Raw genomic sequence first — 17325 nt, 5'->3', positions numbered from 1 at the left:
ATATTTAGCTGCAATCTGTGTTTGAAAATTTGAATTATTTTTCAAAATAATGTTCAGTGTAAAACTGTTGTATTTTTAAATATATATTTTTTTTTATTTCATAAAAGGTTTAAAAATATCCATCATTTAAAAATATTTTTAATTTTAAAAACTTTTTTACCATTTTTTTTTTTTTTCCTTATTAGAATTCAATTTTAATGTTATTTTTAGAAGTGAATAAATAATGAATATTTTTCCTCTAGATAATCCTGTTACAAACCAAAGTGAAAGTGACCCTGTTATTACTATTGTTAAAACTATATCTTTTGCCCGCAGTGGCATTACCTACAAACCTGCTGGTAATGTATTAAATTTGCTTTTTTTAAAATTATCTTTGAAAATGAACACTTCTTATTTAACAGCCAAGTACCATTCTCATTATTGATCAATAAGCATGTATGTAACATATATAATAAAAAAAATTAGAATGTTAATTTTAAAAAAATTCTCTATTTCTTGTTAATGAATGAAATAACAGTATATATGTTTCAACAATTAAATTTTGTTTTGGTCCATTCTCCTAATTGTATTGAAAATGACATTCTCTCATAAAACATTTTTAGCATTTTAATATGTATCCTGCAATCACTTTTATGTAACAATCATTACAAGGTAATTCAATATTTATCATGTGCTTTAAAATATTCTATTATAACAGTTGTTATTATATTAACTTGCATATAATGTTTTTTTTTTTTTTTTTTTTTTTAAGTTTCAAAAGCACAGATTTAGTATAAGAGTAGCTTTTGGTTTATTCCTTCCCTCTGTCTCTCTTTCCCTAGGAAATCTTAAGTATTGATTTGTGGTAATTTAAACTAATTCTGTTTCTTATCAGACATGAACATTTTTAATTTATTATCTTTATTATAAACTTCATTGCATCTAAGCATATATTTCTGCGTTATTTACTCTTTCTTTATTTGATTCATGTTTTATATATAGAATAATATTTTTTAATTCCTAATCTCATTATAAACAATATGTGCCCTTCTGTAATATAGTTTGCCATCCCACTCACTCCCCACTTTTTTGTGCACATATATGAGTTTATATTATCACCCTTTCTTTTTAGAAAAGTTTGTAGGTTTTATAAATGCTTATATTCACATATAAAGTTTTGGTGATGCAAAAAATCCATTTTTAACTGATATTCTACTTTACATTTAAAATTGAAAAGAAAAATCAAATTAATTCATTTCTTAAAATTCTTTCAGTATAATCAGGATAAAATTATAGTTTGTAATATTTTGTACTGCTCATAAGTTTGTTTTGTAATTATTTATTAAAATATTTTCTCATCATAAAGAACCATAATTTACTTGACTTGTTTTGCTATTAGTTGTTGGTGTCATGGTGGATCCTTTGTGGCTTCAACCCTATCTCCTTTCAACTCCCTCTGCTCCTGGAAAAGTACCACTCAGCTGTTCTGAATCAGTAGGTTACTTTATAGATTGTAGAATACCTTTAGTTATTTAAATCTTAATTCAGTTATTTCTTTGCTGAAGTTTTATGTTACATTTATGAGAAAAAAAATTAATTGCAGTTAGTTTTTTTTTTTTTTTCATATAATAATCTCTTCCAGTAAACAGGGATTTTATCTTCAATTCTCATTGATTCACAGTAAAATCACAATGTGCAAAGTTGACGTATTGTGGAAAAAATATCTTAAGTAGAGTTTAAATTTTAAAAGTACAATACAAACAACTTAAATGTTGCTATACATGAAAAGGGAGAAAATGAAATAACTATTTATTGAAGTAAGTTTAATTAGATATATGATACAATTATATATTTTTAAACTTTGAGAAACTTGTTACCATGACAGATTCAATTTTTTAAAATCTTCATTGTATAGAATTCAGAGCTTTTCAATGCAACGCAGAAAATGTCCTCTTGTTCTTGTGCCTCTTTTTACATTTCATGTAACTTGTAAATTTAAAGGAGCTTTATCTTCTTCATTATTGGCTGGTGTTACAAGATCATCCTATTGTTTATTTGTCATTCTTGATTAACTCTGCGACTTCAAAAATCTTTTGTCATTAATTTTTTTCACACATTATATATGTGAAAACATTATGGTAACATGATTAATGCTATGCAGCATGTTTCGTGTGAATAAAATTCTATAATTAGGCAAATGAAATGGAAGCAATTAAGATAATATGTATGTGCAAAATTGCAAATTGCAATTCTATGCCCAGCAGGGAGTTACTGCATGATATAGTGTTGGATATAAGTGAATAAATAAATGCAATCTTTTGAAGTAAAATATATTTGTTAATTGCTTTCAAAAGATTGAATAAAATTTTGTGAATTGAAAGTATAGCTCTTGGCTTACAATATGTATTTTTGTAGGATTATATTGTCTGTTATCTGATAGACGATGGAGGATTTATTATTTCAACTAACCAGCCAGATCTCTCTGCTGTGGTCAGTATTTATTTCTTATTACTAAATAAAAATGGTAGTGCTATTTTGGTATTGAAATCTTTTGTATTTTTTTGCACTTAAAACATTTTTTTTTTTAATTTTAAATAATATATTTTTTCTATATTTTTAGCTTGGAAAGTTTCTTGGTTATGTTGATTCGGAAATTATGGCTGAGTTATATGATAAACAGATATACGTCAGGTATATCTTTTCTCAATACCTTCATAGTTATCTATTATATAGAATGCCTCCTGTAATTATGGTTTGATAAATACCTTTTATAACATTAGAGATAAATATATACTATTTACTGGTAAAATGTTTTAAATAAGGAAATGAGTTATATTTTACATTTTTTGGGCCAATAAATGTGCTACTGAAAAAATTATTAAATCTAAATTATCGTAGAATTCCTACATTCTATTAGTTATATTTAGAAAATTATTATTGATACATCAACTCTTGGAAAAAGAGAAAAGTTCTATTCTTCTACGACTAAAACTGACCAAATTTTAACACTTTGAATTGCATTATTTATCATGCTTAATGATCATCTCAAGTAAGAACCACTGGTTCATTGGGAAATATTTCTCAAAGAAGCCATTAAAATGATTTGAAATCATATTGGTTTAAAATAATGAAGTTTATAATGTGGTCAGATTTAAAAAGTGTGCACTCTTTTTTTCTTTGTTTAAGATAATAGTGTGTTAAAAATATTTTGCTAAATATAACTAAATGATTGAGAAAAGCACAAAAAATTAAATTTTGTAATGTTTTAACAATACATCTATTGATTCAAATAATATAAAATATGATTCCTTACATCCTTTAAATCATTTCGCTGTTTGGAAATATTTGCTAATTTCTAACATTTTAGAATTTAGTTGTTTTGCCCTGATTATAGTGGAAACCCAGTATACCATAATAATTTTTTTTTCTATAATAAACAAAAAAAATTAAGCTTTTTGGTTATATATTAATTTTTAAACTTATTCTTATATCCAGCTCAGTTGCATTTATTTTATCCACAGAAATGAAGATTTCAATTTTGAAGATCGTTGTAAGAAGAAGGAGAAGAAAGTTAGCTCTGCATTCAGGACCTCTGCTATAGTCAGTGAACCTCATTGTTATTTTTATTATTATTGTATTTGACATTTGATTATTTATTTAAAATGGAAACCAGTTTCTTATTATAATGTTAGATGCATCCTATTTACAATTTTTTTATATTTCTTTATTTATTTTTTTCCTCTCTCTCTCTTTTTACTAGCCATTCCATTCCACTATATCTGCCTTGAAGATTGGATGGCTGTTTGATTATGCAGCTTGGTAAGATATTTTTTTTATTGGACCAAAGATAAAAAAATGATGCTAAATATAATTGTTTTTTATTAATTATTTTTGGGAAAATGTATCATATTTATCATTGCTTTTTTTTTCTTCTTTTGTTTAAAGATTAATATGTAGTAAATATATATGTAGTAGCTCATGGATTTATTTCTGATCCATTCATATCTGTTTAGCTAGCCATTTTTTTAAAAGGCAAATTTGGCATGCTATCATAAATGAAATCTTTTGGCCTATAAATTAGAGCACAGAAATTTTTTTTTAATTTTAAAATGCATACATTTGTTGCCCAAATTATTGAGTGGCAGTATTCACTCTAAGGAATCTGTTTGTCCTTTGCATGTTTCTTGCCATTGAGTTTAGTGCATCATTAATAAAATAAGTAGAAGTTTCTAAAATGCAGATGAAATCTTATATTTTAAACGATATTAAGTTCTATAAAAAATGTATTTAAAATTGAAATTTCTAAAAATTTTATCTACTTTTGATCTAATATACAGATAATAATTGCTTATCACTTTCACTAAGTTTTGAATTAAATTCCATGTTTGTAAAAATTGCATTTTTTTTTTTTTTTCCCTTTAAAGAAAAGTGTGAGAAATTTATGAAAAATATTGTAATTTAATTATTCTCTTTATTTGACAAGATATATTCATTGTCCTTTTCTGAAGGGACAATCTATTGAATAATTTATGTTAATAATAAGGTATATCAAAAATAATGTGTTTGACAGCTGCAGTATTGGGCAATAGCATCTTATGCTCCCTTTTATTATATATTCATTGATTGGTAGTATAAATATTCACTTTTCTTTAGAGAAACTTGAGAAAAACTTTACATAAATTTTCGACTAATTATATTTTTATACATTAGTTGACTGTTCTGAATAATAATGGTGTATTAAAAATGTTTTAGTATTTGCATCTGATTTTCAAATTAAATCTCATAAATCTGCTTACTTTTGAAGAGCTTATGACCTTTATATCTTAATGAATTTAAATTATCAATATTATGAAATGGTGATTATTTCACTGACAACTTTTATTTTAGTAGCAATCTGATTTTTTATATATATATATTCTTGATCTATTTAAATAAGACATAGGAAAGTCTCTCATGAATTTGGAATTAAATAATGATTTGATTAGAGTTTTACGTGCACTTATTATTGTAGATGTGTTTTTTTTTAATCTTTTCTTATATTTACAGGTCATATTTAAAGTTTTGGTTTTTGAGGTAAGTGGTCTAAGATTTTTGAACTCTACTCTTTCTAGCCTAAAATAATATAATGGCTATTATATTATGTAATATGCTAATAAACGATTTTAGTATTGATATTTTACAATTTGATTTATGCATTAATTTTCTTTCAGTTTGTTTTCTTTCCTAAAACTCCCCAAATCTGAAGCATTGCCAGAGTTTTATGAGCTTTCTAACGAGACTACTTGTAACACGCATGAAGCTCAATACTATTGGGGTAGATGGGGTAGGAGCTACAATGGTGAAATATTTTGTAGTAATTGCACAAGGTAAACACCTTTCTTAGTTATTAATCTCTAGAAGTTACAATTATAATACACTTACATGTTTATAACTACGCTTCTTCCTGCTTTTCTGAATGTAGAGAATAAACAAAATTATAAAATTAAACTGTATAGTTAAAATTTTAGCTGTTAAGTATGGTGATTTATAAAAATAAATTGAAACTGAAAGCTGGAAAACATGTTGCAAATAATTAGATTCACATTATGAGTCTGTTTACATTGATTATTATTTGAGTGGTTTGCCATAGCATTAATTTTTTTTCTTTTCTACTATTTTGTTGCTTATTTTGATTTTTCATTGTGATATATTTGTTTGTATTGAATGGTTGATTTCAAACTCATTTGAGTAATTATTTTAGCCAGGAGCAAATTCAGCTTATAGTACTAGATTTTCCTTTAGCCACTAGAATCAAAACCCATGTATACACATCTGGATTTACAATTCAATAATAATTTAAAATTTTAAAATATTATTGAATTGTAGTTATATTTAAATATTGTAGCTATATTTTTATTAATTTTAATTTTTTATAACTTTCTCCTTATCATCTGAATTTATAATTAATTTATTTAATCTATGTTGATAATTATGAAACTTTGAACTGCTATAAATATAATATAGTATCAAAAGATCTTCAGTCATTCTGTGATAGAAAATGCAAATGAAATTTTTGTTAAAAAAATTGCTATGGATAATAAATTGCTATTGTTTTCAGCATTCTAACTTTCAATAAGAAATAATTTTCAAAAGTAAATTAATTTATTGCTTAGCATAATTTTTTTAAATGCATATGGAAAAAGGTTATAGTTAATTTTTTCCATCATGTATTTTTATGATGAGGACGGCTGATTAACATTGAAAAGAAAAAGAAAAAAAAAAAGATTGGACAGTGTAAAAGAGTTGTATTAAATGACCCATAATAAATGTTTAACAAAAGTGCTAGGAAGTAACAGATAGAAATGAAGTATGATTGATACCCCATTTTTAACATGCTATTATTCTCTGGAAATGTGCTAGTTATATAGATGATAATAAAATATCTTATTCACTCTAAACATTGAAATAATGCTTTTATGCATGGATATTTTTTTTCCTCCAATCAGTGAAAACGAATAATTAATACAAATAATTAAAAAGAAAACCTCTTCTTTCTTGAGCAGAATGTGTTTAGTGTTTGGGAACTGATTAAAGATCACTTTATCGGAACAAGACTTACATTTATTTTATAGGAAATGAATTTTACTTCTTTCTGGAATAACTTGATCTGTTAAAGTATTTTTATAAAAAGAATAAATAAATATATTTGAAGTCTTTGGCCTTTTATCTCTCACTGATTGTAGCTTTTTAACCCTATACATCACTGTGATTCATTGTTAATTTATTTCAACTAAATTTGTTGGACAATATCATTTTGCCACTTTTTATTCATGATTAGTTCATTATTATTTTATTCTGTGTTGCAGCTATAAAAAAAATGTATCCATTCTGATTATATATTTAAACTTTTTAGAACTTGAACTAAGAATTTAATCTAATTTGACTATTTAGTTCAAAAAATAATTGTTTTAAATGGTCTGAAATTAGTGAATCAGCTAAAAAATTTTTTATGCTTTTTGATATTATGTTTATTTGTTTTTTCATTCCCTCTGTTAATTTCAATGATCATTTTTTTTTTTGTTCTTCATTCAAAATAAAATTTAGCAGCTCTTGTTTATGTTTTGCACCATTTTTAATTATTGTGCATATTTGGATATTTAAGGGCAATTACAGTGATTAATTAGAGTTTTTTTCATGGTTCTATATTTATACTTTATTCTATTTTGCATAGAAATAGCTCAAACTAATACTGGTTTCTGTCAATTGCTCATAGCTATTTATAAAAATGGCATAACTATTCAACTAACTTCTACATCATATTAAAAAAAAGAAGCAATGAAATTACAGTAGCTTCAATTTAATTTTTTCTGTCTCTTCATATTATATTAAAAGAGAATATTCTTCATTTAGAATGATCATATATCAATCCATTTGGTTTTTGTCATTTTAAATGATAAATTCTCATTGTTATGATCTTATTTTAATCTTAAAATTATATTATTCATATAAATATGTAATAACATTAAAAATGAAAAAAAATTCTTACTTTTTTTCTTTAGGCATTATTCACTTGCAAAAGTGGGACAGATGAATGCCTTGCTTTTGGTGACTGAGAAACCTTGTGTATACAGGTCCTCTACGTGTGATCCTGTTCCTCCTTTATTGCAAGAAAAAGAAGAATGTAGGTTTAAACATTATCCTTGTATTATAGTGATTTTTTTTAAAAAAAGTAAGAAAATGATTCAACAGAGAATTGATTGCTCTTTATTTGGATTTCTAAAATAAATTTGAAAGCTGGAGCTAAAATAAATATAATTATTTTTATTTTTGCTATATATTTTAAACATTAATAGTCTTGAGCAATGTATAATTAATAATAATTAATTCATTTTTTATATTGAAGAATGTTTTGACATTCAGACTTTTATTAAATATAAGCAGATATTATTTTCAAAATATTTTTTTTTTATTTTATAATTTTATAAAATTTATTTACTTTTAAATTTTGGTGTGAAAGGCTGAATTTTTTAAACTTGTATTTTCAGTGAAAGAAACAGAAGGTAGTGTTTGTAATCGTCCATTAAGATACAGAAGGAGACCAGATAGGTGCTATGCTTATAGTGAAGATGTAAGTATTGGGGTTGGAACTTTTTCATGCATGAATTTGAAAATTGTAATAAGTACAATTTCAAGTCATCATTGCTATTAGTTGCTTCTTAGAACTTTATTATTTTATTGACCTGATCACTGTAAGCTTCAAATTGTTAGTTGTAATAATATATATATATATATATAATATATGTTTTTATTTAATATTAGTATTGATAAAACTGTATTTTTATAAATTCTTAAATTAAATACTCAAAGTAGAAAGAAGTATGGTTGCATGATAGAAACATCCCCAGATAATATAATCTACCTGTGGGTTCCACCTTCCCCCTCCCCTTCTACTTATTCCAAAGTTTTTTGCTGTTTTACAAAAAAAAAAGAGTTTTTTGATTAATCAGATATTAGAAAGGTTTTTGTGAACTGCCAGGTTAGTATTATTTGTATAATAATGCTATTGAATTATTGCTTCTGTTATTTGTATCTAAATTCAATTGTAGATTTCCCTTTCAATATTGTACACATTTTCTTTTTTTTTTTTTTTTTCTTTTTTGTCTCGCAGATTTAAAACTATTTTGCTGAAAGAAATATTTCTTTAATGAATAAAATTATTTGTTTATTGATCTCATAGTACCATTCTAATTGCTTTTTTATAATATTGATGTATTTATTTATATTTGATAATTTTCACAAATTCTGTGAAGGTATTGTAACATATCTGATGCGACCATTTTCGATCACAAAGTAATATTCTATGAACTTCTATAGATAAAGAATCTGTTTTAAATATTAATTTGTGTATTATTCTATTTTTAATATTATTAAAAATAGAATAATGAGATGTATCTCATATTTTGCATAGATTAGTCATTTTATTTATCATAGAGGAAATTTTATGTATTTTTTGCTTTGTATAAAAAATAATAAAAACTGGCACTATTAACCAATGGGAATGACCTCCCAAAACTTTTTTAATTACTTTCTAATAAACTTGTCATACCAGAAAACGCCTTACATGGTATTGACATACAGTAATTATGTAACATTAACTTTTGAGATGAATTTAATGATTTACTGAATCTATTGTATTATTCTTTGTCTTATTTGGCAATTAATCCCAGGCATACCTTAATAGCATCCAAAAATTAAAATGTATTTTATTCACATTTTCCTCAACTTATTGAAACAAAAATTTGACACATATCTGCCCGTGTAATTACAAAATCCCATACCAAATTTGATATGTTAATTACCATGTTTACACATTTCTGAAAGTACAGTCAAACGGTAGTTGGATTTGGCTCAAAATTTGGCCAGTGATGTACACTATTGATGTTAAATCTGTGTACCGAATTTTATCTATCTTACTCTCTTCATTTTCTAATTGTCTTATTTACTTATATTCGTATAGTCAGTCTTCCTCTGTACAGATTGTACACAAATTTTGATAGAAATTGCAAATTTGATGTATAAACTGTATACAAAATTCCAACCATCTATCTGAAATCATTTGTAAGTTATGTTTGTCATAGACAAACAGACAAACATTTTCTAAAAATGGGTTTTTAAAACTGAGGGAGGTCTAATATGTGGAGATTTGTCAAAATCTTGAGTTCGAATTTTTTGGTAATTACAATTTTTTCTCTATACTAATTATACAAGAAAGTAAAAAGGTTGTGATTGTGAAAATTATTAAATATGTATTTTTATTATTACTTTTGACTCAATGGAAAAGAAAATAAATACTTTTTTTCCCTTTCCTTTCCTATTTTCCCTTTTACATAAAGTTTGCCTAGTTTGTAATATTTTTGTACTAATGAATTTCTCTTTACCTTTAACTAGAATATAATACCCTCATTTTATTCTTGCTTTTGGAACATTATTACGATATTTTCTGGATGCATCGGTAAATTCTTCCACATTAGAAAGGAATTTTAATAAAGAAATTGTTTTGTTAAAAGAAATAATTAGTTTAGTTTAGTTAAAAAAAATATTAGATTTAACACTCTGCTCTTCCTTCCACAAATATTTCTTGTGTCCTGTCATGAATATAATCAAAATTCAAGAAACCTTGACTATTTCATGGAATGTAAAATTAGCAATTGCTTACTTTTAGTTAAATTAATCTGTTATGTTTTTTTATTATTATCTATATTTCATTGTTGTTATTCTCCATGTTTCATCAATCTAAAATTATCCTGAATTCTCCTCTTCATTCATTCTAATTTCCTTTTTTTTTTTTTTTTTTTTTTTTTTCCCCTTCTAGGAAAATAATTCTGAGTGTGGAGCAGTTGGATCTTTGGCTTTACCTCACTTAGCTCTTATCATTGAATTGCTGTGCTTGATGATTGTAACAAAAATGATACATGTTGATGATGGTAATTTGTTTGCACAGCCATGAAATTAGGAATTTTCTCTACAATTTGAAATACATCTCACGAATGAATTCCTTGGAGCAAGATCATATATTTGTAATGATGTACATAGTGTGCACCAAAACAATCTCCTTATCAAAGTGAAACTGATTTCTGATGTGGCTCCAAATTTGGACCCAAATAGGATACAGTATTAATTGATTTCTTATATGATTTGCAGGGTTTCTTGTGACACAGAGTTTCCTCGAATTTTCTCACATGGAAAACCTGCTGAATAGTGAATAATTGATATTCATCTTGGACAATCTAGATGATGAAAAAAATGAATTTGTTGTAACCATAGTTGTGATGGCAATTTTTTTCATGAAATAATGTAAAGAAATGTATGGTTTACGGGCTTATAGTTGTAACATTAATATTAATTTATAATCTTTTCTAGAAACATTGCAGGAAAATATTATTAGCAATTAAACGATCTTTTGGAATATAAAAAACATTCTAATTATCTTTGAAAAAGAAAACAGTTTGTTAATTTCTTAAGGAATATCATGTTCAGTATAAGATTTTTCTATAAAAAAAAATTATTTAAGATTTCTAAGATTGAAGGAAGGATTTTTTTTTCCATCAGTGATGTTTTTTCTAGTTTTTGTGAAAATTTTATTTAAGAATGTTTAAAATGTGTAAAAAGAAGTGTTACAGACTTAAAAAAAAATTATTATTACTTTCAAACTTTTCAACTGCATTGATTTTTTTTCTTTTGTACTTTATGTTTAGAAACTCAGTTTTATCAATTCAAATAATTAATTCATTCCATCAATTTTGCTTTTGGAATTTCTGTTTATAATATCAGTTTTCAGAACTATGCAGATACAAAATTTTGACTTAGATCATGTGGTATCTCAGGGATTACCTCATTATCAATTTGATCTATGTACTGCATCATTCACTTCTGATAGGTGAACTTGAAGAATAAAGAGGCTATTATTTATTTTGTACTAAATTCAGCAATGAACAGTTGTGGTTAGTATTTTAGCTTAAGGTGATTTCTTCCAAGTAAAATGTTGCTATTTATATTTTTATTGAAATTTAAGAAATCTAAATCTTTTATTGAAACAACAACAACATTGAAATCTAAAAGACTTATGTGATTATATATTCTGAAAATTATTTTCTTTTATTACGCTGAAAATGTAGTTAGAAAATCGCTGAAGATTATTAGATTCTATTATCAGTTAATTGCAGATTAAGTATTTATTTATTCTAGAAAACAAGCTGTTAGAGTTTCTTGATGCACCATTATTAAATATTAAAAAAGGCAAAAAAATCACAAAAGAATTAACTAAGTTTTCTTTTATTTTGAGGCTATCATGTTCTAAAATAGTTAGACAAACCACTGAAAAAGACTTTTCCAGTTCTTTACATCAGGTCTCAAGAACTAACAATATTTTATTTGTATGAAATGCCTTTATTTAAGTATGAACTTCTGTGTTGTAGAGCTTAAATTAATTTTCCTTGTGGTGATTTCAAACCATGCATTTCTTATACATCTATTTTGTCTGTGAATAATGCTTTAAATAATGCCAACTTGAATGTGAAATGTCCTTTTTTTCATACGAAAAAAGCTATCATTTGTTAAAGTCGTGATGAGATTTAGGAAGTTCTGTGATTAAATAAAATCCTGCATGCCGCTATTTGAATAGCTAATTGCACTTTCTAGATGCAGTTTTGCAGGTCTACTTCAGGCAGAATTCTTTGCACAAAATGTACTTAAATTATGCTATTACTGATTGAAGGCTTTTTTAATAAGCAATGTAGGCTAATAATATATAAATGTCACCTCTTTAATTGTCGTTAATTATTTATAATTATTTTTATTTTATGTTTGTTTGATATAGTCTTATATATATTTATGAAAATTATCAATGTTTTTGTAATTTCATAGCTTATAGGTTCTTTACTTTTATAAAACAGAAATAAAGCAAATATGTTTGTACAATAAATGTGCATTTAATCTTGATTTTTGTAATCTCGTAAATTTATTTAATACTCATTCCTTCTAAAAAAGTAATTTTGATTTTTATTTACCTTCTGTCAGAATACTCAAGGTGCCAAATATAAATTTATTGAGTGATCTGAGATTTTGCAGTTGGCATATTTTTGTGATATTATAATACTTAATTTTTTTTAAATATAAATGGTTTTTTTATTTAAATGTTTCTCGATTTTTCTTATTATATTTTATAGGTGTTTTATTTATTATTGTAGTTTAACATTTAGATGTTTAGTATATTGGGGAACATTTTATCTTTAGTTTAAATTCTTGTAAGATTATATGCAAGAACATTAAATTTTTCCTTAAACATATTTGCATTTTCTTCTAATTATTGAAGAATACAACTTCATTACTAATTTTTTTTTCTCTGCTTTTGCACTTCTTTTCATATATGAAACTGTAACATTTATATTTTGTTAACATAATTTCTATTATTGTGTAAATATATTTATTATAAAATTTAAGTTTTAAACTAGTTCTTCTTTCTGTTATCAAGATGTTTTTAACTTCTGGCAACTGAATTGAGAAAATTTATGGAGCTATTAGACTTCAATCACTTTTTATTTAATCAGCACTATGTATCGATCAATGAGGGATACATTTGCTAGTGTTTCACATTATGTTTTTTTATATATTTTAGTTACTTATTATATATTTATAAAACACAGCTCTAAAATTAAATTTTTGTTATAGCTGTTATTAAATTGTCATAATATGAAGAGAAGATGCTATTAATTATAAATATTTTATTGTATTTCTTGTTTTATTTCATATTAGACATAGTATTAAATATAATGTATTAGGAGAATTATCATTTTCATGAACTGGATTGTAATTCAGATGTTCAATGTTGCAGCATGTAATTTTATGGGACATTTGCATGATGTATAATTGATTCATTTATACATTGCATGCTCTTTGTTATAATGTGTGTTTATGAGTATGTGCTGTTGTGCTTATAGGATTATGCAATTTTATCTCTTGTTAAGTAAAAATAATTGTACCCATTGTATTCAATTTTCTACTATTTGGGTATGATTTCATAAAGTTCAAATATAAACTGTGCAGAGTCGGAAGTGATTAAATGTTATTTCTTTGAGTTGTTAAGGATAAGGACAAGGTTAAGGGAAGTTGTTTTTTTGGAGATAAATATATTGTTTGTAAACATTTTTTTTTTCTTCTAATTATGAGGATTATTTAAAATTCAAATAATAGAAAATATTTAAGCCAATAATCTGCTGATATATATTGTTTTTGTTATTTTTTAATCAGTTTCTTTATAATTAATTTTAAATGTCAGTGAAGGTATTTTTATCTTTATTTTTTTTTTAACATGAAAGGTTTTATGCTTATCCATGTAAAGCAAAGTGAAATGTGTCTATTCTTATTAAATTCACGTAGTGCTTGAAAGTACAATGTTTATAATCGGGAAAGCAATTTTAATATAGTTTTATATGCGTCCTGTTCAAAATATTAACTTATTTTTATTACAATTCCATCAGTCTGTATGTAAAAGAAGCTTTAACATAAAATATTGTTTCAGTCACGATTTAATTGCTATTAGTTATAATAAATAAATTTTATTTTAAGAATATGTATTATAATAAAAAAGTGCTTCAATTAACATTATTTAAATCAATCTGGAAGATTTGGAAGGTAATACTGTGCAAAGAAAAGCTACAGGATTTTACTTTTAGTAAATAATTTATCTTTATAACTATACAGTATTTGAATTTGTCAGTTTTAATAATTGAAAAGTGTATATATATATATAAGTATTTGAATTTCATTTCTTATAAGATATTAAGTAATTTGATGAATATAAAGTTAAATGAAATTCTTAAGTATTTGTTAGGATTGTAATGAGATTATAATCTAATCAAATTTATATAAAAAATGTTATTGAATAAAACTTAAAAGTGAGCTATTATAAATCTTCAAAAGCTGATGACGAACTTTAAAAGTCAGATTGTTAAATCTGTTAATATAAGTGTTTGTGTTTCATTAAACTTTATTGTAATTACTTATCATATTCTAAAGTAAGATTAACAAATTATTTTTTTAATTTGCATTTCCTATTACTGTAACATTCATTATCCAAAGATACGTATATGTACTATTTCAATAAATATTTAATGTTTATGTAAATTAAACAGTTTAATAAACATATTATATAGATTAAACAAATTATGTAAATTAATAAGATTAAATCATTGTGATATGTTACGAAACAAATAAGCTGTTAATAACTTCTATTGAGATTTATGAAAAACTAAAATTTTAAAAATAATAATACATATGAGGTATTTAAATTTAGCAGTATTGAAATTAGATTTTTTGCAATATTTATTGTTGTCTGATTTGTCATAGATAAAAATTATTCTTCTGGTTTTGAATTTCCTATAGGATTAATGTGTGATAAAGGCTCTTTGGTTGGGCAAAAATATCCTTAAAAGACTTACTCTGAAATGATTATACTAAAATCAGTCTCTTGAATATTCTTGAAAAGGCTTTATATGAAAACTTTGTAGCTAAATTTTAAAAGAATAAAAGCTTGTATAAGACATTATTCTTATATTATTTTTTTTAAATAATGTGAAATTTAGTAAATTAATCAAGATAAACTTTTGACCAAAAATATGCAAACATTATATAATTATTTTATTAAAATAATGAATTATTAAAAGTATTTAAATTTAGAAAATGTTTTTTTTTTTTTTTCGCTTTTCTGACATTACTTCATATAAATGCATGGCTTCCAATAAATCATTGCCCTTTTAAAAGATTTTGTATGTATATATACTTCAATCTAAAGTTTATATATTTAAAAATGAAAATTAGATTTTACTTACAAAAGGTATTACTGCTGACTAAAAATATTTTTATAAGTAATATTAAAAATTATTGGGAAGACACCATAACATTTATACTTATTATCTAATTATTATAAAATTTACTTCGTGCAATGAACTGAAATCATTATAACTAAAAAAATTTCTGAAATATTATATAATTGTGATGTACAGTGTCTTGATGGAAAGATTTGCTAATGCTCAACTGCTTAGCTAAATTAGTTTCTGTATTAGTAAAATGAATTAGCTTTATGAGAAATTTGATATCTTATTAGTTGCTTAGTTTTTGCTTAACTATAGCTACCATTCAGGGAGAATGCACAGTATATATATATAGAATGAGTACTTAAAGATTTTAATATTATAGAGTGAGGAAAATAACTTTTCTTTTCATTTTAAAAATATTCCTTTATAAAATTATATATCAGTTATTTTTCTTTATAGGCAGTTTTTAATTCTAAAAATTAAAAGCTGTGTTATTGATTAAAATAAATATAATAGGGTTTCCTGTACTTCCACCATACAAAAATGTCATAAAAAATATAAAGCTCTTATAGCTCTTAAACAAAGGCTGATATTATGAAGGAATGTTTTTAATGTATTTTTATTTGTTAATAATAATTCAAAAATTTGATCCTATTCAATCAGATATTTCCTAATCATTTTTAATCATGATATTTTTTTTTCATTTTGTTTAATATTTGCTTTTAATTCTTTGTTAAAATAAAATGCTTTTAATATTTGTATGTTATTTGATATTACTCATTTTATCTATATTATTTATTCTTGTTGATTTTGGAAACGTATTAAAAATCAGGGAAATTGTAATACTTTTTTCAGATTTTTAATATAAAAATATTAATTAACTTTTAATTATTAAACTTTTTACTTATATCTCAATTATTTCCTTTTAAAATATTACAAAATGATGTTTATTGAGAAATTCTGATATTGACGAGAAATTCATATGCATTAATTCCTTTATAAGCAATAAATTCGTTAGTATTTTATATTTCATTTGTTTCTTTTACTTTAGTTAATTATCATGGTTCTTTTGAATGATAGTAGTAAAATTCTAATTATTCTGGAACATTTTTTTTTCTTTTTTTTTTTTATCTATACTAATATACTGTGTATTACTGTAAACTCTTGAACATATTGTGGCTCTTCCCTGAAATTGAGAGATTTGCTCTGCACTGGACAATCCAACATATTTTCAGTTTCACAGAATTCACAAATGTTTAAAATACATTTATATATACATATTGTATGTAGTTTACAAAAGGGAAATATTTATTTATTCCCCTTTATTGTAACATTTAAAATTTACATTCTAGCATGTCACCATATGTATAGGATGGATATTATATTTAAAATAATTTTAAAGATATCAAATTTTATCAACCTTTCATAGAGGATGCATTTATTTTATGATTTAATTGTAAATTGAACTTTTGATATGATTGCTTTAGAATTAAACAAAACAAGTGTTGCATTCTTATTTATTTAATATTATTTGGAAGATGTAGAAAAAAGTTTTTAAGGCTCAATATAATTTGATTATTTTTGGTGTGCCTATTTATATGAATTACCATATTTGCATCTATGATTTAATTTATGAGAAAATAACTATTGTAAAGTATGTTTGTTTTACAGTATAGCATGAAAAATTTCAAATACAACTATCAAAGCTTAGAATTATCAGTGTTGTGAACAAGCAATATTAATGTTTTTCATGCATAGCAATGATACTTTTACATTAATATAGCGATTATATAGAGTTATGAATTGCTTATAGATGTAAATGCATGAAATGACCTACCTGTGCAATATAAAATTTTAATACTTTGTACTGAAAATTGATTGAGTGAATTAAAAAGATATTGAATTGTGTAGTACTTATAAATATGTATACCTCTATCCTATGTTGATTGATTGATTCGTTTTGTACTTTAAGCTGGACCAATAATTGAAGTGATTT

General features: G+C 24.3%; 1 protein-coding gene across 1 annotated transcript in view; it reads left to right on the top strand.

Annotated features, from left to right (window-relative positions):
• The window catches only part of LOC129965303 (voltage-dependent calcium channel subunit alpha-2/delta-1-like), a 43470-nt gene extending 32501 nt beyond the window's left edge, over positions 1-10969 (top strand). The window contains exons 28-38 of the mRNA XM_056079170.1: positions 243-338; positions 1379-1473; positions 2395-2469; positions 2600-2670; positions 3501-3579; positions 3740-3798; positions 5026-5052; positions 5190-5345; positions 7518-7639; positions 8004-8086; positions 10331-10969. Coding sequence (XP_055935145.1) covers positions 243-338; positions 1379-1473; positions 2395-2469; positions 2600-2670; positions 3501-3579; positions 3740-3798; positions 5026-5052; positions 5190-5345; positions 7518-7639; positions 8004-8086; positions 10331-10465 — 998 coding nt within the window. The 3' untranslated portion in view covers positions 10466-10969. The remainder of the gene's footprint in view (positions 1-242; positions 339-1378; positions 1474-2394; positions 2470-2599; positions 2671-3500; positions 3580-3739; positions 3799-5025; positions 5053-5189; positions 5346-7517; positions 7640-8003; positions 8087-10330) is intronic.
• The last annotated feature ends 6356 nt before the right edge of the window (positions 10970-17325 follow it).

The sequence above is a fragment of the Argiope bruennichi genome, chromosome 1, assembly GCF_947563725.1.
Source record: "Argiope bruennichi chromosome 1, qqArgBrue1.1, whole genome shotgun sequence".
Lineage (NCBI taxonomy): Eukaryota > Metazoa > Arthropoda > Arachnida > Araneae > Araneidae > Argiope > Argiope bruennichi.
This window is presented reverse-complemented; position numbering and strand designations above follow the sequence as displayed.